At 38.5% G+C, this 22,283-nt stretch overlaps 1 protein-coding gene and 35 non-coding genes across 37 annotated transcripts in view; 35 read left to right on the forward strand and 1 right to left on the reverse strand.

Moving 5' to 3' along the window:
* The window catches only part of LOC117293400 (glutamate receptor 2-like), a 44,183-nt gene extending 28,429 nt beyond the window's left edge, over positions 1-15,754 (reverse strand). For both annotated transcript variants that reach the window (XM_033775717.1, XM_033775718.1), the window contains exons 1-2: positions 15,473-15,754; positions 8,352-8,507 (exon numbers count right to left, since the gene is read on the reverse strand). In XM_033775717.1, coding sequence (XP_033631608.1) covers positions 8,352-8,507; positions 15,473-15,587 — 271 coding nt within the window. In that variant the 5' untranslated portion in view covers positions 15,588-15,754. The remainder of the gene's footprint in view (positions 1-8,351; positions 8,508-15,472) is intronic.
* On the forward strand, positions 88-159 carry Trnag-ucc. Its single transcript has one exon. It is a non-coding gene; the product is annotated as a tRNA-Gly (tRNA).
* Positions 229-300, forward strand: Trnag-ucc. Its single transcript has one exon. It is a non-coding gene; the product is annotated as a tRNA-Gly (tRNA).
* Trnag-ucc lies at positions 368-439 on the forward strand. The gene has a single exon. It is a non-coding gene; the product is annotated as a tRNA-Gly (tRNA).
* Positions 508-579, forward strand: Trnag-ucc. The gene has a single exon. It is a non-coding gene; the product is annotated as a tRNA-Gly (tRNA).
* Positions 648-719, forward strand: Trnag-ucc. Its single transcript has one exon. It is a non-coding gene; the product is annotated as a tRNA-Gly (tRNA).
* Positions 932-1,002, forward strand: Trnag-ucc. Its single transcript has one exon. It is a non-coding gene; the product is annotated as a tRNA-Gly (tRNA).
* Positions 1,775-1,846, forward strand: Trnag-ucc. The gene has a single exon. It is a non-coding gene; the product is annotated as a tRNA-Gly (tRNA).
* Positions 2,058-2,129, forward strand: Trnag-ucc. Its single transcript has one exon. It is a non-coding gene; the product is annotated as a tRNA-Gly (tRNA).
* Trnag-ucc lies at positions 2,200-2,271 on the forward strand. The gene has a single exon. It is a non-coding gene; the product is annotated as a tRNA-Gly (tRNA).
* Trnag-ucc lies at positions 2,342-2,413 on the forward strand. Its single transcript has one exon. It is a non-coding gene; the product is annotated as a tRNA-Gly (tRNA).
* Trnag-ucc lies at positions 2,626-2,697 on the forward strand. Its single transcript has one exon. It is a non-coding gene; the product is annotated as a tRNA-Gly (tRNA).
* Trnag-ucc lies at positions 2,768-2,839 on the forward strand. Its single transcript has one exon. It is a non-coding gene; the product is annotated as a tRNA-Gly (tRNA).
* Positions 2,911-2,982, forward strand: Trnag-ucc. Its single transcript has one exon. It is a non-coding gene; the product is annotated as a tRNA-Gly (tRNA).
* Positions 3,053-3,124, forward strand: Trnag-ucc. The gene has a single exon. It is a non-coding gene; the product is annotated as a tRNA-Gly (tRNA).
* Positions 3,195-3,266, forward strand: Trnag-ucc. The gene has a single exon. It is a non-coding gene; the product is annotated as a tRNA-Gly (tRNA).
* On the forward strand, positions 3,337-3,408 carry Trnag-ucc. The gene has a single exon. It is a non-coding gene; the product is annotated as a tRNA-Gly (tRNA).
* Positions 3,479-3,550, forward strand: Trnag-ucc. The gene has a single exon. It is a non-coding gene; the product is annotated as a tRNA-Gly (tRNA).
* Positions 3,621-3,692, forward strand: Trnag-ucc. The gene has a single exon. It is a non-coding gene; the product is annotated as a tRNA-Gly (tRNA).
* Trnag-ucc lies at positions 3,763-3,834 on the forward strand. Its single transcript has one exon. It is a non-coding gene; the product is annotated as a tRNA-Gly (tRNA).
* Trnag-ucc lies at positions 3,905-3,976 on the forward strand. Its single transcript has one exon. It is a non-coding gene; the product is annotated as a tRNA-Gly (tRNA).
* Positions 4,047-4,118, forward strand: Trnag-ucc. The gene has a single exon. It is a non-coding gene; the product is annotated as a tRNA-Gly (tRNA).
* Positions 4,189-4,260, forward strand: Trnag-ucc. Its single transcript has one exon. It is a non-coding gene; the product is annotated as a tRNA-Gly (tRNA).
* On the forward strand, positions 4,331-4,402 carry Trnag-ucc. The gene has a single exon. It is a non-coding gene; the product is annotated as a tRNA-Gly (tRNA).
* Positions 4,615-4,686, forward strand: Trnag-ucc. Its single transcript has one exon. It is a non-coding gene; the product is annotated as a tRNA-Gly (tRNA).
* Trnag-ucc lies at positions 4,898-4,969 on the forward strand. The gene has a single exon. It is a non-coding gene; the product is annotated as a tRNA-Gly (tRNA).
* On the forward strand, positions 5,040-5,111 carry Trnag-ucc. Its single transcript has one exon. It is a non-coding gene; the product is annotated as a tRNA-Gly (tRNA).
* On the forward strand, positions 5,182-5,253 carry Trnag-ucc. The gene has a single exon. It is a non-coding gene; the product is annotated as a tRNA-Gly (tRNA).
* Positions 5,324-5,395, forward strand: Trnag-ucc. Its single transcript has one exon. It is a non-coding gene; the product is annotated as a tRNA-Gly (tRNA).
* Trnag-ucc lies at positions 5,608-5,679 on the forward strand. The gene has a single exon. It is a non-coding gene; the product is annotated as a tRNA-Gly (tRNA).
* Trnag-ucc lies at positions 5,892-5,963 on the forward strand. Its single transcript has one exon. It is a non-coding gene; the product is annotated as a tRNA-Gly (tRNA).
* Positions 6,034-6,105, forward strand: Trnag-ucc. The gene has a single exon. It is a non-coding gene; the product is annotated as a tRNA-Gly (tRNA).
* On the forward strand, positions 6,176-6,247 carry Trnag-ucc. The gene has a single exon. It is a non-coding gene; the product is annotated as a tRNA-Gly (tRNA).
* Positions 6,318-6,389, forward strand: Trnag-ucc. Its single transcript has one exon. It is a non-coding gene; the product is annotated as a tRNA-Gly (tRNA).
* On the forward strand, positions 6,460-6,531 carry Trnag-ucc. The gene has a single exon. It is a non-coding gene; the product is annotated as a tRNA-Gly (tRNA).
* On the forward strand, positions 6,602-6,673 carry Trnag-ucc. The gene has a single exon. It is a non-coding gene; the product is annotated as a tRNA-Gly (tRNA).
* Positions 15,755-22,283: the final 6,529 nt, after the last annotated feature.

A 22,283-nucleotide genomic window follows, 5' to 3' on the forward strand; every position in this document is an offset into this window, starting at 1 on the left:
CGGTCGGCCAACGCAATAGTTTTATTTGCTTCAAATTTGACTTTATAGCAAAACTGAAAAGAAAGCAAAATGATAACTTTGCAAGTGGCGTTGGTGGTATAGCGGTGAGAATAGTTGCCTTCCAAGCAATTGACCCGGGTTCGACTCCCGGCCAACGCAATAGTTTTATTTGTTAAAATTACATATATATCAAAATGAAAAGAAAGCAAATGATAACTTTGCAAGCTGGCGTTGGTGGTATAGCGGTGAGAATAGTTGCCTTCCAAGCAATTGACCCGGGTTCGACTCCCGGCCAACGCAATAGTTTATTTGTTCAAATTACATCTTATATCAAAATGAAAAGAAAGCAAATGATAACTTGCAAGTGGCGTTGGTGGTATAGCGGTGAGAATAGTTGCCTTCCAAGCAATTGACCCGGGTTCGACTCCCGGCCAACGCAATAGTTTTATTTACTCAAATTGACTTTATATCAAAATGAAAGAAAGCAAAATGATAACTTTGCAAGTGGCGTTGGTGGTATAGCGGTGAGAATAGTTGCCTTCCAAGCAATTGACCCGGGTTCGACTCCCGGCCAACGCAATAGTTTTATTTGTTCAAATTTGACTTTATAGCAAATGAAAAGAAAGCAAATGATAACTTTGCAAGTGGCGTTGGTGGTATAGCGGTGAGAATAGTTGCCTTCCAAGCAATTGACCCGGGTTCGACTCCCGGCCAACGCAATTCGTTTTATTTGTTCAAATTTACTATTATATCAAAATGAAAAGAAAGCAAAATGATAACTTGCAAGTGGCGTTGGTGGTTATAGCGGTGAGAATAGTTGCCTTCCAGCAATTGACCCGGGTTCGACTCCCGGCCAACGCAATAGTTTTATTTGCTCAAATTTGACTTTATAGCAAAATGAAAAGAAAGCAAAATGATAACTTTGCAAGTGGCGTTGGTGGTATAGCGGTGAGAATAGTTGCCTTCCAAGCAATTGACCGGGTTCGACTCCCGGCCAACGCAATAGTTTTATTTGTTAAAATTACATATTATATCAAAATGCCAAGAAAGCAAAATGCTAACTGTGCAAGTTGCGTTGGTGGTTATAGCAGGTGAGAATAGTGCCTTCCAAGCAATTGACACCGGGTTTCGACCTCCCGGCCAACGCAATAGTTTATTGTTCAAATTTCATATTATATCAAAATGAAAGAAAGCAAAATGATAACTTGCAAGTGGCGTTGGTGGTATAGCCCGGTGAGAATAGTTGCCTTCCAAAGCAATTGACCCGGGTTCGAGTCCCGGCCAACGCAAATAGTTTTATTTGTTCAAATTACATATTATATCAAAATGAAAAGAAAGCAAATGATAACTTGCAATGTGGCGTTGAGTGTATAGCGGTGAGAATAGTTGCCTTCCAAGCAATTGAACCGGTTCGACTCCCGGCCAACGCAATAGTTTATATTTTTCAAATTTGACTTTATAGCAAAATGAAGAGAAAGCAAAATGATAACTCTGCAAGTGGCGTTGGTGGTATAGCGGGTGAGAATAGTTGCCTTCCAAGCAATTGAACCGGGTTCGGCAACGAATAGTTTTATTTGCTCAAATTTGACTTTATAGCAAAATGAAAAGAAAGCAAAATGATAACTTTGCAAGTGGCGTTGGTGGTATAAGCGGTGAGAATAGTTGCCTTCCAAGCAATTGACCCGGTCGACTCCCGGCCACCGCAATAGTTTTATTTGTTAAAATACATATTATATCAAAATGAAAAGAAAGCAAAATGATAACTTTGCAACTGGCGTTGGTGGTATAGCGGTGAGAATAGTTGCCTTCCAAGCAATTGACCCGGGTTCGACTCCCGGCCAACGCATAGTTTTATTTGTTCAAATTTCATATTATATCAAAATGAAAAGAAAGCAAAATGATACACTTGCAACTGGCGTTGGTGGTATAGCGGTGAGAATAGTTGCCTTCCAAGCAATTGACCCGGGTTCGACTCCCGGCAACGCAAATAGTTTTATTTACTCAAATTTGACTTTATATCAAAATGAAAAGAAAGCAAAATGATAACTTTGCAAGTGGCGTTGGTGGTATAGCGGTGAGAATAGTTGCCTTCCAAGCATTTGACCCGGGTTCGACTCCCGGCCAACGCAATAGTTTTATTTGTTCAAATTTGACTTTATAGCAAAATGAAAAGAAAGCAAAATGATAACTTTGCAAGTGGCGTTGGTGGTATAGCGGTGAGAATAGTTGCCTTCCAAGCAATTGACCCGGGTTCGACTCCCGGCCAACGCATTAGTTTTATTTGTTCAAATTTTACTTTATATCAAAATGAAAAGAAAGCAAAATGATAACTTTGCAAGTGGCGTTGGTGGTATAGCGGTGAGAATAGTTGCCTTCCAATCAATTGACCCGGGTTCGACTCCCGGCCAACGCAATAGTTTTATTTGCACAAATTTGACTTTATATCAAAATGAAAAGAAAGCAAAATGATAACTTTGCAAGTGGCGTTGGTGGTATAGCGGTGAGAATAGTTGCCTTCCAATCAATTGACCAGGGTTCGAGTCCCGGCCAACGCAATAGTCTTATTTGTTAAAATTACATATTATATCAAAATGAAAAGAAAGCAAAATGATAACTTTGCAAGCGGCGTTGGTGGTATAGCGGTGAGAATAGTTGCCTTCCAAGCAATTGACCCGGGTTCGACTCCCTGCCAACGCAATAGTTTTATTTGTTAAAATTACATATTATATCAAAATGAAAAGAAAGCAAAATGATAACTTTGCAAGTTGCGTTGGTGGTATAGCGGTGAGAATAGTTGCCTTCCAAGCAATTGACCCGGGTTCGACTCCCGGCCAACGCAATAGTTTTATTTGTTCAAATTACATATTATATCGAAATGAAAAGAAAGCAAAATTTATAATATTGCAAGTGGCGTTGGTGGTATAGCGGTGAGAATAGTTGCCTTCCAAGCAATTGACCCGGGTTCGACTCCCGGCCAACGCAATAGTTTTATTTGCACAAATTTGACTTTATATCAAAATGAAAAGAAAGCAAAATGATAACTTTGCAAGTGGCGTTGGTGGTATAGCGGTGAGAATAGTTGCCTTCCAAGCAATTGACCCGGGTTCGACTCCCGGCCAACGCAATAGTTTTATTTGTTAAAATTACATTTTATAGCAAAATGCAAATAAAGCAAAATGATAACTTTGCAAGTGGCGTTGGTGGTATAGCGGTGAGAATAGTTGCCTTCCAAGCAATTGACCCGGGTTCGACTCCCGGCCAACGCAATAGTTTTATTTGTTAAAATTTCATATTATAGCAAAATGAAAAGAAAGCAAAATGATAAATTTAAAAGTGGCGTTGGTGGTATAGCGGTGAGAATAGTTGCCTTCCAAGCAATTGACCCGGGTTCGACTCCCGGCCAACGCAATAGTTTTATTTGTTCAAATTTGACTTGATAGCAAAACGAAAAGAAAGCAAAATGATAACTTTGCAAGTGGCGTTGGTGGTATAGCGGTGAGAATAGTTGCCTTCCAAGCAATTGACCCGGGTTCGACTCCCGGCCAACGCAATAGTTTTATTTGTTCAAATTTGACTTAATAGCAAAACGAAAAGAAAGCAAAATGATAACTTTGCAAGTGGCGTTGGTGGTATAGCGGTGAGAATAGTTGCCTTCCAAGCAATTGACCCGGGTTCGACTCCCGGCCAACGCAATAGTTTTATTTGTTCAAATTACATATTATATCAAAATGAAAAGAAAGCAAAATGATAACTTTGCAAGTGGCGTTGATGGTATAGCGGTGAGAACAGTTGCCTTCCAAGCAATTGACCCGGGTTCGACTCCCGGCCAACGCAATAGTTTTATTTGTTCAAATTACATATTACATCAAAATGAAAAGAAAGCAAATTGATAACTTTGCAAGTGGCGTTGATGGTATAGCGGTGAGAATAGTTGCCTTCCAAGCAATTGACCCGGGTTCGACTCCCGGCCAACGCAATAGTTTTATTTGTTAAAATTACATATTATAGGAAAATAAAAAGAAAGCAAAATGATAACTTTGCTAGTGGCGTTGGTGGTATAGCGGTGAGAATAGTTGCCTTCCAAGCAATTGACCCGGGTTCGACTCCCGGCCAACGCAATAGTTTTATTTGTTAAAATTACATATTATAGGACAATGAAAAGAAAGCAAAATGATAACTTTGCAAGTGGCGTTGGTGGTATAGCGGTGAGAATAGTTGCCTTCCAAGCAATTGACCCGGGTTCGACTCCCGGCCAACGCAATAGTTTTATTTGTTAAAATTTCATATTATAGCAAAATGAAAAGAAAGCAAAATGATAACTTTGCAAGTGGCGTTGGTAGTATAGCGGTGAGAATAGTTGCCTTCCAAGCAATTGACCCGGGTTCGACTCCCGGCCAACGCAATAGTTTTATTTGTTAAAATTACATATTATATCAAAATGAAAAGAAAGCAAAATGATAACTTTGCAATTGGCATTTATGGTATAGCGGTGAGAATAGTTGCCTTCCAAGCAGTTGACCCGGGTTCGACTCCCGGCCAACGCAATAGTTTTATTTGTTAAAATTACATATTATAACAAAATGAAAAGAAAGCAAAATGATAACTTTGCAAGTGGCGTTGGTGGTATAGCGGTGAGAATAGTTGCCTTCCAAGCAATTGACCCGGGTTCGACTCCCGGCCAACGCAATAGTTTTATTTGTTCAAATTCATATTATAGCAAAATGAAAAGAAAGCAAAATGATAACTTTGCAAGTGGCGTTGATGGTATAGCGATGAGAATAGTTGCCTTCCAAGCAATTGACCCGGGTTCGACTCCCGGCCAACGCAATAGTTTTATTTGTTCAAATTTCATATTATAGCAAAATGAAAAAAAAGCAAAATGATAACTTTGCAAGTGGCGTTGGTGGTATAGCGGTGAGTATAGTTGCCTTCCAAGCAATTGACCCGGGTTCGACTCCCGGCCAACGCAATTGTTTTATTTGTTCAAATTACATAATATATCAAAATGAAAAGAAAGCAAAATGATAAATTTGCAAGTGGCGTTGGTGGTATAGCGGTGAGAATAGTTGCCTTCCAAGCAATTGACCCGGGTTCGACTCCCGGCCAACGCAATAGTTTTATTTGTTCAAATTACATATTATATCAAAATGAAAAGAAAGCAAAATGATAACTTTGCAAGTGGCGTTGGTGGTATAGCGGTGAGAATAGTTGCCTTCCAAGCAATTGACCCGGGTTCGACTCCCGGCCAACGCAATAGTTTTATTTGTTAAAATTTCATATTATAGCAAAATGAAAAGAAAGCAAAATGATAACTTTGCAAGTGGCGTTGGTAGTATAGCGGTGAGAATAGTTGCCTTCCAAGCAATTGACCCGGGTTCGACTCCCGGCCAACGCAATAGTTTTATTTGTTAAAATTACATATTATATCAAAATGAAAAGAAAGCAAAATGATAACTTTGCAATTGGCATTTATGGTATAGCGGTGAGAATAGTTGCCTTCCAAGCAGTTGACCCGGGTTCGACTCCCGGCCAACGCAATAGTTTTATTTGTTAAAATTACATATTATAACAAAATGAAAAGAAAGCAAAATGATAACTTTGCAAGTGGCGTTGGTGGTATAGCGGTGAGAATAGTTGCCTTCCAAGCAATTGACCCGGGTTCGACTCCCGGCCAACGCAATAGTTTTATTTGTTCAAATTTCATATTATAGCAAAATGAAAAGAAAGCAAAATGATAACTTTGCAAGTGGCGTTGATGGTATAGCGATGAGAATAGTTCCCTTCCAAGCAATTGACCCGGGTTCGACTCCCGGCCAACGCAATAGTTTTATTTGTTCAAATTTCATATTATAGCAAAATGAAAAAAAAGCAAAATGATAACTTTGCAAGTGGCGTTGGTGGTATAGCGGTGAGTATAGTTGCCTTCCAAGCAATTGACCCGGGTTCGACTCCCGGCCAACGCAATTGTTTTATTTGTTCAAATTACATAATATATCAAAATGAAAAGAAAGCAAAATGATAAATTTGCAAGTGGCGTTGGTGGTATAGCGGTGAGAATAGTTGCCTTCCAAGCAATTGACCCGGGTTCGACTCCCGGCCAACGCAATAGTTTTATTTGTTCAAATTACATATTATATCAAAATGAAAAGAAAGCAAAATGATAACTTTGCAAGTGGCGTTGGTGGTATAGCGGTGAGAATAGTTGCCTTCCAAGCAATTGACCCGGGTTCGACTCCCGGCGAACGCAATAGTTTTATTTGCTCAAATTTGACTTTTTGGCAAAATGAAAAGAAAGCAAAATGATAACTTTGCAAGTGGCGTTGGTGGTATAGCGGTGAGAATAGTTGCCTTCCAAGCAATTGACCCGGGTTCGACTCCCGGCCAACGCAATAGTTTTATTTGCTCAAATTTGACTTTATAGCAAAATGAAAAGAAAGCAAAATGATAACTTTGCAAGTGGCGTTGGTGGTATAGCGGTGAGAATAGTTGCCTTCCAAGCAATTGACCCGGGTTCGACTCCCGGCCAACGCAAAAGTTTTATTTGTTCAAATTTGACTTTATGGCAAAATGAAAAGAAAGCAAAATGATAACTTTGCAAGTGGCGTTGGTGGTATAGCGGTGAGAATAGTTGCCTTCCAAGCAATTGACCCGGGTTCGACTCCCGGCCAACGCAAAAGTTTTATTTGTTCAAATTTGACTTTATGGCAAAATGAAAAGAAAGCAAAATGATAACTTTGCAAGTGGCGTTGGTGGTATAGCGCGGAGAATAGTTGCCTTCCAAACATTGACCCGGGTTCGGCTCCCGGCCAACGCAGTAAGTTTATTAGTTATTTTTTCTTTCTTTTATTTTTTTTATATATTTTTTTTTTTTTTTTGGGGGGGGGTATTTTATTATTTATTGTCCAGGTTCTCTTTGTATCATGCTGGCATATCTCTTGTTGCTCATTGTGAGCATAACAATTTAAACAAACACTAAATTGTGAACATTCCAGTGCTTAAAACCGAGTTAAAAAGTTAATGGATCTGTGGTTACATTGCGTCAACCCGAAGTCTAACCCTGCAAGTGTTGAACCATTTTTTAATACCCGCGGGCTTCGGCTTCTGCTATACCCGTCGGGGAATCATTGCGTAGTAATTAGTATATCAATATTTCATGAGTAGTGAAGGGTTATAAAAAGTGATTAAAACCACAATTAACATTCCGGTTGGGGTTTACCCAAGCATGCACGATCGTGCTTCAGCATGATGACAGGCTGAGTGTGGGATTTTGTTATTATCATTACAGTGAGTGCAACAATCGCATAGTCTGGTGATAGCAGTGTAGCTATTTTGCTAGTCATTTGGTGCATGACGTCTAAATACTGCTTTGGCGATTTCGTCATTACGATCAGGTTATCATTTTTGTCGAGTGGGCTTCGTGGAATAAAGTCAACTGATTGAAGGTGTTAATAATTGAAGGGGTTTTGAGGTATCACTGTGTATTCAGTTCCGTAACACCGATATATGTATACTGCACAAACTGCAGTGTTAAATTAACACCAGTTTATCATCTTCAACGTATGCAATAAAGTCAACTGATTGAAGGTAAGGTGTTTTAACACCTTCAATCAGTTGACTTTATTGGAGGTGTTTTAACACCTTCAATCAGTTGACTTTAGTGCATTTTTTTTTCCTAGGATAAGCCTACTGATGTTGGTCATTGAATGACTTTTTGTCTTCCATGTTAGTTACAACGCGCCCATGAGTCTGAACAAAAAGACACGTTTCAAGGAATTCCCAAGATATCAAAGTCCAATAATTGTTTCATGATATACCGGAGAAGAGCTCGATATGGGAGAATAAAACAAGGTCGGGTTCTTCAAGCACCTGTGGCTGGAATTTTATTGGAGGAAAATGCCACCCACATCAGGGCAAAAATACCATGACCCATGTACTTAATTTTATTTGACTGGTTTCATACTCTTTCCTATTCATCACGAAACCGTTAAGCAAAAATGTCTGCTTAACCAGCAGTATGAAATTTGGCCCTTTCATGTCTCTGCTTAGCATAACCACAATTATGTTGCTTTATTAAAACCATTTGGCGTAAGCGTACTCTATCTATTCCCTTGAATTAATTTCTTTTGCAAAACTGATTCTTGTGTTTTATGTATATCGTTGTATCTGTTAATAGTGCTCCGTGTATTTTTGAAACAACACTGCACTTCATTATTTTTTTTCAGTAATTATTTCTTGTACTACTAATACTGTACCCAAAGAACTTAATCAAATTAACCGTAAACTCTTAATTTGACCTAACCCATGGAACGAATATCGTTTCCCCTATTGGCATCGGTGAACAGCTCACTTACCTTTTTGACCCAACTCGAAGCTGTTAGAGTCGCTGACATACTTTTCAAACCCCACAAACTGTACGGAATCCGTCCCGTTGTTTGCCACATTGTGAAGGATGGCACCTCGACGGAACCCGAAGAATGAAGTGGTCAATTTGTCGGTAAAAATAGCACCTGCAAGTAATCAGAAACGCCGATGACACAATTTAAACGTGACAATTTTGAGGCATTGAATAAATTGATGTATATGTTCAGCCTTAATACAAATTATAACTTTGATTGCTGGATTCGTTCGACTGCTTTAATACTATATAAATGTAAATAAAAATACCAGGCCAATTTTTATAAACACAACTTTAATTTGTATACAATAAAAGTACTTGGTAGAGTTAACCGGAAACAAATTTAAACTATTTGGGACGAGGATGCTTATTTTTAAGAAGCCCATTTGGAAATAACGCCCAAGTGTGTGCGACCATTATGTGGGGTTGTAAACATCAGTCGGGAAAAGTATCACATTTGTACAAGTAACCGGATATAGAGTTCAAGTTTTATTTTATTTGTTGATTTGTTAAAATATTAAATTGTACACACATTAAACTAATTACTTGAAGTAACAAAATCGTGTTGAAAAAAACTCAAATGGTTGGGCTAACTTGGTAGTTAAAACACGCTTGAGACTTGCACAGTCCATAAATATATGCACACAAATTATGCAGCCTCTCGTCAAGATAATGGTCATTTTCGAAACCAAGGCGTCGGCTTTGGATTCGGCTTCAAACTCCGTCCTCTCGTCTGACGCCCTGAGCATATAATGCTGAGTACGGGTAAAGTTGTTAAAACAACCGCGGGGCCATGCTAGCCTGTTACGAATCCAAAGCCGAAGCCGTGGTTTCGAAAAGGGCCTACATTTAGGCACAATTTGCATTCTGCAATCAAGTTGTTCTGTCAAAAGAAAAACATTTCAAACACCTAAAGTTATTACAATTGTAAATATTTCTAGTAGCCACGAACGCTCGAATACATTTAGGTGAACCCAATTACGGACCGGGTATTTTATTTCATGAGTAGAATAATGCAAGTAAACATTGTGAAGCACATGTGAATATTTAGAACGGACTAAAAACTTAGTTATCAACCCTAAAGAGCACCTCTCCCCTGTTAAGGTTGATCTAAATTCCTCACGTTAGAAACGGGAAGACCGCTAAGTGTATTTCAAACTCCGTAAGCAACACGTCCCTTTTATATTTAAGGTTCAATAAATCCAGCAAAAGGCGTTGAAAAACACAACCCACATGTTTTCATAAAAGTTGCACCTTTCCCTATTAAGGCTTATCAGAATTCCTAAAGCTAGAAAAAACAAGCGAGCAAGTGCCTTTAAGAGCCCATCTTGATGACTCGAAGAGACGGGGGAGATGGAGCTCTTCTTCCCCCGGTCGCATCGCACCTACTTGGATCAATTATTGATGACGGTGCCTAACAGAGCGTCTTAGTGCCGTAAGAAGAGAGAATGACCATCACGGTTTCCCAAAGCCCCAAAGTCTCAAGATAATGTGAGCTAACATATTATATCAACACTTGATATGCCTGTAGTTTTTTGGCAGATAATGTACACGTTGCTTAGATGCCAGGAGGTGAATTTAAAACCACCATGTTTAAAAAATGAAGCGTTTGTCTGTAAAATATCACCTTAAATTAGGAAAGGAATGAAGGTGACGCGTTCATGCTGCCATGAAGCTAAAGAGATGGATTTCAATTAAGGGCCGATAAGTATAGATGATTAATAATAAATCCAGTTTCTCGAATGGGAAACTAATGACCTCTATCATTTACTTAACACACTTTGATTATTAATTCACGGTGTTATGTTTGTCTATCTAGGTTTTTCTGAGGAGCGGTTCAGAACGTTGAAGCGTAAACTTCTTTCCGAAAAAGATAAGTCATCTGAAGTCAAATTTGAAGCCAGAAGTGTTGGTGAAAATTTAGATAGTACGGCGGGTATTGTGTTCTTGATGCTCTACAGTAAATATAAGACATATACATGCCGTTGGGACATTGCAGATCTGTTTTAGGCAGCATAACAAACAAAGGCAACCAGGTGTGTCTTTCATCTGCAATGTCCCTGTAGCAAAATATATTTTTCATTGCATATTCTGACTAATGCATGAGCCAAATTCCGAACACAACTTTTCTTTTGGCACCACTGGAATAATTATTTTTTTGCGAATATAACTTAATATACTTTTTTTTTATATTAAAGGCAGTGGACACTATTGGTCATTGTCAAAGACTAGTCTTCCCACTTGCTGCATCTCAACATATGCATAAAAAACAAACCTGTGAAAATTTGAGCTCAATTGGTCATCGAAGTTGCGAAATAATAATGAAAGAAAAAACACCCTTGTCACACGAAGTTGTGTGCGTTTAGACGGTTGATTTCGAGACCTCGAATTCTAAATCTGAGGTCTCGAAATCAAATTCATGGAAAATTACTTCTTTCTCGAAAACTGAGTCACTTCAGAGGGAGCCATTTCTCACAATGTTTTATGCCATCAACCTCTCCCCATTACTCGTTACCAAGACAGGTTTTATGCTAATAATTATGTTGAGTAATTACCAATAGTGCCCAATGCTTTTAAGTATGGCACTACTCTACCACTATACAGTTTGACTTGGACAAGTCGTCCACCTATCAATATGTAATGTATTATTATTTCTACACAAAACCACATATACACTGAGAAGTCCTATATGTTTGGCCTAAACAAGTTTTTAGTTAACAACATAGTTGACCATTCAAGTTGCGGAAATTCTGCTGCCATATTGGTTTTTGTTGCAAAACCAACAGTTTACATTTTTCTTTCTTTTTTCCCGGATATGTTTGCTGGTTCTGGCTTATTTAAATGTTGGCAATCGAATGGTGTTATATAATTTGCAGTATTTTAGATGGAGGGAAATCCCATAAGGAACTTGATGTTACTGGTTTGACCTTCAAGGCTGCGGGTAAAGTGAAATGGTTTGACCTTCAATTCGATTCAAGTCAACAGTTATTCACTCATGTCGAAATAAAACATACAATTATCAATAGATTAGAAGAAAATGAATAAAGAACAACAGAAGAAAAATTATTAAAGGGTATGTACTTTTTGTAGGGAAAAATACAATGTCCACAGATTGACATTAAACTTACACAGTTTTGAAGATAATGATAGTAGAAAGCTTTCCTGAAACTATTACTTGCTGAGGTGCTGTATTTTTTTTAGGAATGAGTAAAACAATGTCATGGAAATAATTTCCGTCTCAGTGATCGTGAGACGAGAATTATTTTTGCATGTAAAACGTATTTTCATGACATTGTTTTACTAATTTCTCAAAAACTACAGCACCTCAGCAACTAATATTTTAAGGTACGCTTTCCATTCTTCAAACGGTGTAAGTGTAATGTAAATCTGTGGACATTGTGTTTGTGTTACAAAAAATACCCAAATACTTTAACCAGAGCATAAAAGAGAGACAGTAAGGATGTGAGGTTATATAGGGCTTGTAGAAGAACGCCTATTTTTATAAATGACAAACAATTAAGACAAGAAAACATTAAGCAACAAACAAACAGTGGAAGCAGTTAGAGGAATGTGTCAAAACTGACAGGTAAGTAGCTGATAAAACCAATTAAAACCAAAATAACCCGAGAGGGTGTCAACGACTTGATTGACTAGAAGAGAGCTATGGAACCCAAGATGAGGGAGCAATATTCTGACTATTAGAAGACTCAAATAGAATCATAGATGGCATATTTCAAAATTCATCATTAAAAGTTATGATAATGTTCTCATGAACCTATTGACAACAATGACAATCATTTGTCGATATTAAACATGCTGGCATTAATCTTTTAGTGTCATCTATACACCCTCTATGAGCCATAACAGACTCATGTATTAGGCCCACATCATTATTTTGTAAACGTGTGTTTTCGAAACGATGCTTCAACAAAATATGCGAATGCAGGGTAAGCCAGAGCCAAATCAGTGTAAAGGGTCTTAGTGGCTTAAGCAGTGGCTATGGCTATGCTGAACACGCATATTCTGTAAGTGTTATAACTGCAGCCAGGGGTTGTACAGCCGGTGTCGCATGCAATTATGTCCTCTATGCAATACTATCCGGAGGACATTTTTGCAATAATGTCCGCCGAACGTTTTTGCATATGCAACCGTGTCCGCCCGGACGCTACTGCATAATGCACTTGTGTCCGCCCGGACACAATTGCATATGCAGGCGCGTCCGCCCCCGTGCAAAACCGTCATTGCAGTAAATTAAACGCCCTTGGTCGACGGAACACGTTCGCCATTTTTTTACAAGCCAAGTGCATGTCATGAATGACAAAGGTTCGGCCGTTGGGTATTCGCTGTAATTACAAAATACGTGAATATTCATGCTGCATATAGGCTACGTAGGTTCGGTGCATGCACGCTCGCTTACGCGCGCACATACTACACAGTTATGTACTTGTCCGCCGGACGGTTTTTGCATAGCCCGGACACGATTGTATATGCAAAAGTGTCCGGAGAGGCGAGTATTGCATGGCGGACACAATTGCATCTGACACCGGCCGTAGCCGAAGTGGCTTGCCATTTTATGCCAAAACAGAACCGTGCAGGGATAGGTGTGTGAAAAAGACTGCATCAGAAAAGACTGCATCAGATAGATATTTATTTTATACACACCAGAAACGCGAGATTTGGGGGAAAAGAACAGGCAGCCTTCGCTGCAAAAAAAACCTTATCTGTCCAATAATGCTACCAAAATTAACAGCCGCCGTAATACTGATGAATAAATTGATTATCCGAAACGAACGGTAAACCTTTACTTCATACAAACAATTGTAATGCTACACTAAAATAACACATTTGTTTATAAAGTAATATTAGCTACTCAAAAGCGTTCCTTTCAAAATGGTGGTCAACTCTGGTAAACAACATGGTATTTAGAGGGTCCCCAGTAGAGGCAGTGGGAGGAAGCTCCCCTGGGGAACGATCCCTCCCCCGGCAGAGAAAACAAAGCATCACAACGCATGCATAAACTTAACTGAGCAATGACTTGTAACCTCCTTCAAGACAACAATTTTCCAGTCAACATAATAGCAGATGAAGAAGGGTATTGTTTTTACGGTTACGCACCTATTTCCGACACCCCTTGATTTCGACACCCTTGTGTTCCGACACACCTAATTTTCCCAACCCTATAACAAAATAACAAAAAACCTAGCGTGTAAATAATGATGATTTTTTTCTGAACATGGTTGTTGGAACATGTCGTAACATAAAGCAGTCGCCATTTTACATGACAGTATTGTCGTTGTGTCTAGTTAAATGAGCGATTTGCTTTTGACTCAGTCCGCCATTTGGCTTCCTTGCGTCATAATTACTTATCTTTTCGTGGGATGAATCTTTCGCTACTTACAGACACTGGACACTATCGGTAATTATCTAATACCAGTCTTCTCATACTTGGTGTATCTCAACATATGCATCATATAACAAACCTGTGAAAATTTGAGCTCCATCGGTCGTCGAAGTTGCAAGACATTAATGAAAGAAAAACAAACACTCATGTCACACGTAGTTGTGTGCTTTCAGATGCTTGATTTTGAGACCTCAAATTCTAAATCTAGGGTCTTGTAATAAATTCATGAAAAATTACTTCTTTCTCGAAAACTACATTACTTCATAGGGAGCCGTTTCTCACAATGTTTTATACCATCAACCTCTCCCCATTACTCGTTACCAAGAAAGGTTTTATGCTAATAAATATTTTGAGTAATTACCAACCGTGTCCACTGCCTTTAATTGATGCTTCATCTGATGGGATTTACATGTTAGGAGTACTTAATAATACTCTATAAGCCTCACGGATACCAGTGAGTATACTACTCTTTCAAATGGTTGGAAAAAAAACTAGCCGACCTGTGTGTCCAAAGCGAGGCCCGCTGACCTCTGAACTCTGACCCCTTCTCACTGTTTTCAAGGTGTTTCTGAAAACATGTGATTGTTTACGATATACAAACTCATATCGATAACAAATAAAACCAATCAATGTTATGTATCTTAATTAGAGTTATTAATCAAATGATTTGCAGAAAATGTGAGTTTAATTTGCTTGCATGTCAAACGATGCAACCACCAATGTCCCATATTTGTGGTCATCACACGTTAAAGGCAGTCTTGGTAACGAGTAATGGGGAGAGGTTGATGGTATAAAACATTGTGAGAAACGGCTCCCTCTGAAGTGCCATAGTTTTCGAGAAAGAAGTAATTTTCCATGAATTTGATTTCGAGACCTCAGATTTAGAACTTGAGGTCTTGAAATCAACCATCTAAACGCACACACCTTTGTGTGACAAGGGTGTTTTTTTCTTTCATTATTATCTCGCAAGTTTGATGACCGATTGAGCTCAAATTTTCACAGGTTTGTTATTTTATGCATATGTTGAGATACACTAACTGGTGAAGGCTATAGTCTTTGGCAATTACCAATAGTGTCCACTGTGTTTAAAACAAAGTCGTCAGATGGGTGCTAAGACAAATGTATGTAATAGTTTCTACACCGGCAAAACATACCAATATCATTAGTATGCAAACGTTTGTTGAATTATTAGACATCATACAAGTTGGAATGTTATAATAATAATAGTCGATATTTATATAGTGCTTTATACACCGCGTCTCAAAGCGTTGAAACAAACAGTATTTACTGCAAGGTATGTTGGACTGAATTATGAGATCTACTTTTACATAGCACCATGTATTGGTTTACTAGGTGCTGTGACGCAATATGCCGCCAATCCAGCCAGGAATTACACCGGGGCGAATCCCTTCTTTGTTCGATAAGTGCACTGGGTTCTTTTACGTGCCACCCGTGTCTTGCTTAAAGCCATTGGAAACTTTCTTTACAGCTGAACAAAAATTAAAAGTTTACAGATTTACACATAACTTACACATAATCTTCAAACCAGTTGTACATGTGTATAACCAAAATAACTACTGCTATAAACATTATCAGCATAATGAACGCTTTTATTGTCAACACAGAGTTGGTAACTGCAACAAAGAGGCACAAAGAATAGTTAGAAACATCATTACCTATTGACAGTTGTCTAGCACCCTGGCAAAACGATACTAAGCAAGCCACGAGGATGGCTACGAGCAGAAGGGCGGAACCCCTCCACAGATCTCCAAGGGGAAATATTGGCCTCATCACGGCATCCACAAACCCCAGGGGATGGCAAACACAGAGGGAGAAATATCTCAGTGGTACACGGGTTCAAACTGCCACTAGCTGAATTGGTGAATGGTCCTGAACTTCTTGGCCCGTATTCGTCTACATTGTTCCCCGTCGTCTTGCAGCAACCGAAACTCACGACCGAGTCATGGTGATGTAAAATGGCTGGAGATAGCGCCGCTTATACGGCCACGGTTGGACGGGTTCAACCCGTCATTATATTTCACGGTCTCGGGAGAGTTGTGTCACTGTGTTAAAAAGCAAAGAAAAAGCTGGAGGTGCTGGGGAGAATAGCCAACAAAATCAATGAAGCTATCGATACTTCTTGAAACACGGGGAATTGGGATGTTGATTGTTCATCGATATTGAGTGCTTTGTATGAGACATCCAGTTGTGACGCTTGGATTTCAGAAACTGAGTTTCCAGCTAATGTTTCGTCTTTCTTCAACGCGTCACCAACAACTACTGTATTGCATTACATTAAGAAATGAAGCAACTATTTTACTTGGTTTTTAGTTTCATTTGATTTAGGCCCCTTGCACATTTGATTTGATTTAAGCCCCAAAACAGTCCTAAAAAACGTCACTGAGGTCATGGAGTGCTAAGAGCATCATATGTCAAAATCCGTCCTGTTCAGATGAAGAAAACCAAGAAGAAAACAAATGTCGGTAAACCTTTCAACTTATAAGACAGTGGACACTATTGGTAATTGTCAAAGACCAGCTGTCTTCTCACTTGGTGTAGCCCAACAAACATGTGAAAATTTGAGCTCAATCGGTCGTCGAAGTTGCGAGATAATAATGAAAGAAAAAACCCTTGTCACACGAAGTTGTGTGCGTTTAGATGGTTGATTTCGGGACCTCAAATTCTAAATCTGAGGTCTCAAAATCAAATTCGTGGAAAATTACTTCTTTCTCGAAAACTATTTCACTTCAGAGGGAGCCGTTTCTTAAAATGTTTTATACCATCAACCTCTCCCCATTACTCGTCACGAAGTATGGTTTTATGCTAATAATTATTTTGAGTAATTACCAATAGTGTCCACTGCCTTTAAATGTTTACCGAAACTAAACTCAGTTAACTGGTGTCAAAATCTTGAATATTTATCAGGCCTGGATGTTCATCTCTTAGAGGGCAAGTCCATTTGTTAGTTTCCAAAGGGCACTTCTAGTGGCAAAAATGTGGGCAAACTGTTGAAGTTTCACCAAGTCAAATACCACGGCAACAGAGGCCACGGCCTCCGTGTAATTCAAGTACTGGTTTATTCCGCCGGAGTACCATTTTAGAAAGATTAATTAACAATGAATCAACCAGCCCTATATTAGCTCATTAATTTATCAATCTAAATACTCGTTCACGGTTCACTTGTTGTGGGTTGTAACTAATTAATCATGCGAATAACTTATTCATGTATATCTATCAGAGGCTTTAGTTGTATCACGCCCTGACAAACAAATTCAGAGAAGGCTGTTTCCAAGAAATGCAGTTAATTATTGCCGATTGGAATTATAAAACAAAAACAGAAAGTCAAAGATCATCTGAAAGTTGGTCATTTGTCCCCCATACAGAACCGTCGAAGCTTCCCCTACATGAAGTAAAAGTGAATAATAATTTACGAAATAGTTTCTTCTGTGGCTTTTTGGTTCCCCAATCAGGGAAGTCTCTTTTTCAACTACCAAGAAATGTAAAGTGTACAAAATGTTTGTGAGGTTTTGCACCATCACTGGTTTCTACACAAGACATTCACGATCAACAAGACGACGTGACTCATCACCTTTAAAGTTATATCACAAATATCCACTCTAATCGATAACCCTGGCCCATTCACTCAGCACTTAATTCCACCTGAAGGATTCATATCTCACACTTCAAGCTATGGAAATATCATGGTCCCCTCTTCTCTCGGTCTTTTCTCACCCTGGCGTGGAGGCTCGGCACGCCGGCTGTTCGGCTTGGTCGACCCCGGAACCCGTGATCTATTCGCTCTGCCCACCATGTCCTGATTGATCAGATGTCCCCCTTTAAAGGGATGTGTTTTAAAGGTACTGGACACTTTTGGTAGTTACTCAAAAAAAAAATTGCTGACATAAAAATACTTTCGAAAAAACACTGCTCTATGTCTTGGGTTCTAATCCCACCTGAGTAATATGCCTGTGATTTTTGGTTTCTGTTACAGAGCTCTGGAAACTATACAGTGCTAACACACATCGGTGTATATGGGTAAAAAAATAAAATTTATATTCATTATCCCCGATGCAAATTTGTATCACTAAAAACTTACTTTGTAACGAACATTGGAGAGCTGTTGATAGTGTAAAACTTTGTGGGAAATGGCTCCCTCTGAGGTAACGGAGTTTTGTTTTTTTGAAGAGGTAACTTCTCACTGATATGTTAAAACACTTTAAGGCCTTTTATTGTGAACCTGAAAGCACACACATTTGTGCAGCAATGGTGTTGCTTACTATTCACTTGCAACTTTGATGACCAATTTGGTAAATGTTCAAAGGTTTGTTTTTTATGCATATGTTGGAATACACTAGTCTTTGACAATTGCCAAATGTGCCAGCCGTCGATTTCACAAAACTCTTCCTAACTTAGGATTAATCTTATGACACTGGGACGAGTCCCAACACTGCACTGTAGCATGCAGACCTTAAGATTAATCCTAAGTTAGGACGAGTTACTCGTCCTAGCTCGAGATAAGACGAGTCCTAACTCTTTGTGAAATCGACGGCAGTGCCTTTAAGCAAAGGCAAATCAACAACCATGTACACAGAATGACTGTAAAGTCAGTTTGATACTAGACAGTCTAGCGAACCTATGTGAATGAATATATGACGAATAACGAAAAAGTAATTATCATATTCGCTGCACAAACATACCGGAATATCCAAAATCCATTATTATTATTATTATTGAAAAAGTAACATTCATATTCGCTCTCCAAACCTATTTGAATGTTCAATGTCCAACATCAAGCTACATTTCTTCGAACATGGCATGGGGAAATATGCAATACGTTGTTGCCGTCATGCAAGGTGTACAATATGAGCTTTGGCATTTTGGCTGTCTCCAGTTGTCACTAAAATATTGACGATGATACCTTAGGATGTCACAGTGAAGGAATGCACTCATCTGTCTGGACACATCACCCGTCGCCAATTGTGTTCACTCTACCTTGTTTCCTATATAGACAACAAGTGACAACACGAGTCTTGTGTTTTTGTGCGTATCCTTAAAGACAGTGGACTCTATTGTCAAAGACCAGTCTTCTATATTGCTGTATCTCATCATATGCATGAAATAACAAACCTGTGAAAATTTTAGCTCAATCGGTCATCGAATTTGCGAGATAATATTGAAAAAAAAAACACAAACTTGTCACACGAAGTTGTGTGCTTTCTGAAGCTTGACTTCGAGACCTTAAATTCTAAATTTGAGGTCTCGAAATAAAATTCGAGGAAAATTACTTCTTTCTCGAAAACTACATTACTTCAGAATGAGCCTTTTCTATCAATTATTTTAATAATATCAACAGCTCTCCATTCTTCGTTGCAAAGTAAGTTGTTTGCTATTTTCGTTTTAGTAATTATACCAATAGTGTCCACTGCCTTTAAGTAGGCCTGCATGTTGTCCATGTTGATGAAGTGCAATGATTAATGTCAAGTCAAGTTCGGCCAATATACTCGACTCGGATTTGAGGTAAGAAGTAGAACAAACAACCAGGTGGTAATGATAATGCCGGAGACAGTATACCCATTGGGTTGTTATAATTACACTCTTTCCACATACAGCTTTCGGTGGCATGCCTGCTATCGATGCGGGCATGTCGAGCAGTGAACAGCGAAGCATTGCAGGTAAGTCCACGCGTGTTTAGACTGGGTTGTGATGTTCATCAAAGCTGATTTGCTTTGTCATGCTGTGCAACTACTGACCGAGTTTATTAAACTTCTAGATAGTACATTTAAATAAATATATAAAAAAAATTGGGGGGGGGGACCCACTTAGGTCCGCTGGTGAATCTCTAAGTCAATTCAGCCACAAGAGTTTAAGAAATCAAAGAGAGAGAGAGGGAGAGAGAGAGGGAGTCCAAACTTTGATGTTTAAAGAACTGTCAATATTCAGATTTGGTGACTAGTACCGAAAGATAAATCCCTAAAGAGGAGATGATAAGACGAAAATAGGTGACAGACTGTAGCTGACGTCATACTAATGACGTAACGTTGCCGCGAAACTCTCATTATAAATTCACGACTGTTCCAAAAGACTTTGTAAGCCTATGTGTTTTTTTTGTTTCTTGTTTTACATTTAAAGGCAGTGGACACTATTGGTAATTACTCAAAAGAATTATTAGCATAAAACCTCACTTGGTAACGATTAATGGGGAGAGGTTGATATGATAAAACAGAAACGGCTCCCTCTGAAGTGACGTACTTTTCAAGAAAGAAGTAGCCCAATATTCCACGAATTTGATTTAGAGACCTCAGATTTAGAATTTGAGGTCTCGAAGTCGAGCATCTGAAAGCACACAACGTGCGACTACGGGTGTTTTTTCTTCCATATTTACCTCGCAACTCCGGCGACCAATCGAGCTCAAATTTTCACAGGTTTGTTATTTTGTGCATATATGTTGAGATACACCAAGTGAGAAGACTGGTCTTTGACAATTACCAATAGTGTCCACTGTCTTTAAAGGAATACCTTTAGTTTTTAACCATTCGATTGTTGTCAATCCTTTATAAATGAAGATGTATACATCTCCATCTTTCAGCAGCAACTTAAGACACACCTGTTCACACTTGCTTTCCCTAACACTTGAGAATTCACTCTTTTCCATCTTGACCGGCGTCTTTGAATGGTTTTACACCAGATTTAGTGCACCTTTATAAATGCTGTGTAATTATTATTATTAATTATTATTATTTTGTATACAACTCAACTAACATGTTACAAATAAATTTCAAAAGGTGCATGGTCTCGTTTTTTAGATACTGCCGAAAATCCGGAGCGGTTATCATTCACGCAGTTCTCCGAATCAAATTCTTGGGCGTAACAACAAATATCTTTATACACTACTTCGAGGTGAAATGATTATCGAAATGCTTTGTACTATCGAAAGCTGTTGTATTTCTTACCAAGTACATGTATTTTTAATCATTGTAATGTCAACCACTTGTCTTTAAAATTGCGGGTTGGTGACGTATCCAGGATGTAAACAGATTTTGGACTTTAAGGTTCTGGGTACTTTTTGTAGGACACAAAACACAACGTCAGCAGAGTAACAATAAACTCAAACAGTTTGAAGATAATGTTAGTGAAAGCTTACATGGTGGTAAAACAAGTCACGAACATAATTTTCGTCTCAAATTATTGTAGCATGTAAAACGTTGTTTGGTAAGATTGTTTTTACTCAAAAACTACAGCATCTCAGCAACTAATATTTTAAGGTTGGTTTTCTGTTATCATTGTCAGTATTAGCAAAAAAAACTTTCGAGTAACGAGTAATGAAGAGAGATTGATAGTGTACAACATTCTGAGAACGGCTCCCTCTGAAGTGACGTAGTCTTCGAGAAAGAAGTTTTTTTCCAAGAATTTGATTTCAAGACCTCAAGTTTAGAATTTGAGGTCTCGAAATCAATCATCAGAAAGCACACAACTTCGTGTGACAAGGGTGTTTTTTTCTTTTCATTATTATCTCGCACTGTTCGACGACCGATTGAGCTCAAATTTTCACAGGTTTGTAATTTTATGCATACGTTAAGATCTACTAACTGTGAAGACTAGTCTTTGACAATTACCAATAGTGTCCACTGTCTTTAAGGTTAATCTGTGGACATTATGTTTTGTGTTACAAAAACTACACAAAGTCCTCTAAAATTAAACAAACATCGAGCAAAGACAAGAAGCGAGAGGGGAAAAAAAACATTCCCAGACGGGATCGTGGAGCTGACAACGAACATCTTCTAAAAATAAGGTCATCATCATCATCGACAATAAATAACTGTTCCCAAAGGAGAGCATGGTTTCCAGGCGAGGGAATCTGGGGCAATGAGGTATTTAAAATAAAAACATGAAAAATAAAAGACTGAATACGAGACTGTTGAAACTAGATCAGTTCATGATCAAAGCTATGATGACTTATTGATGGCTTTTTTTTTATTTATTATTTTAAACAAATCGACAGAGATAGTGGTGTTTCCTTTCCTGGAATGTGTTACTGGCCGTCTAAATTTTCTGCGTACCTTGTGTCTGCGAACCTCTGAAAGTTGTATATGTTTGGAAACATGCATTTGAACAACCGCAGAGAACATCAGTGTACGTGACTCCTTACATTTTTGATTATAATGTTTTCCATTCAGTTCAAATAATTAAGAGTGATACTAAAAAAAAACTCAATTACTTTCTTAATGTGGAGAGACGCAAATGAACTAATTGAAACTAAATAATTAAATTAAGAACAATGACTGTGCATAATGTGCATGTGCAAAAGCAAATTGGTTAACAGTTAAATATAATCTAATGCAAAACTTTAACGTTACAACTTGCTTGTCAATGTTAAAAAAGAATAATGAAAATTCTGACTTTTTGATAACGTAAGATTCATTGTTGTTATTCTAGTTATAGGCCTATTTGCAACATGGATCTGTTATGAAACAAAGAAACGTGACTGGT

This window comes from Asterias rubens, chromosome 8 (genome assembly GCF_902459465.1).
Source record: "Asterias rubens chromosome 8, eAstRub1.3, whole genome shotgun sequence".
Taxonomy (NCBI): domain Eukaryota; kingdom Metazoa; phylum Echinodermata; class Asteroidea; order Forcipulatida; family Asteriidae; genus Asterias; species Asterias rubens.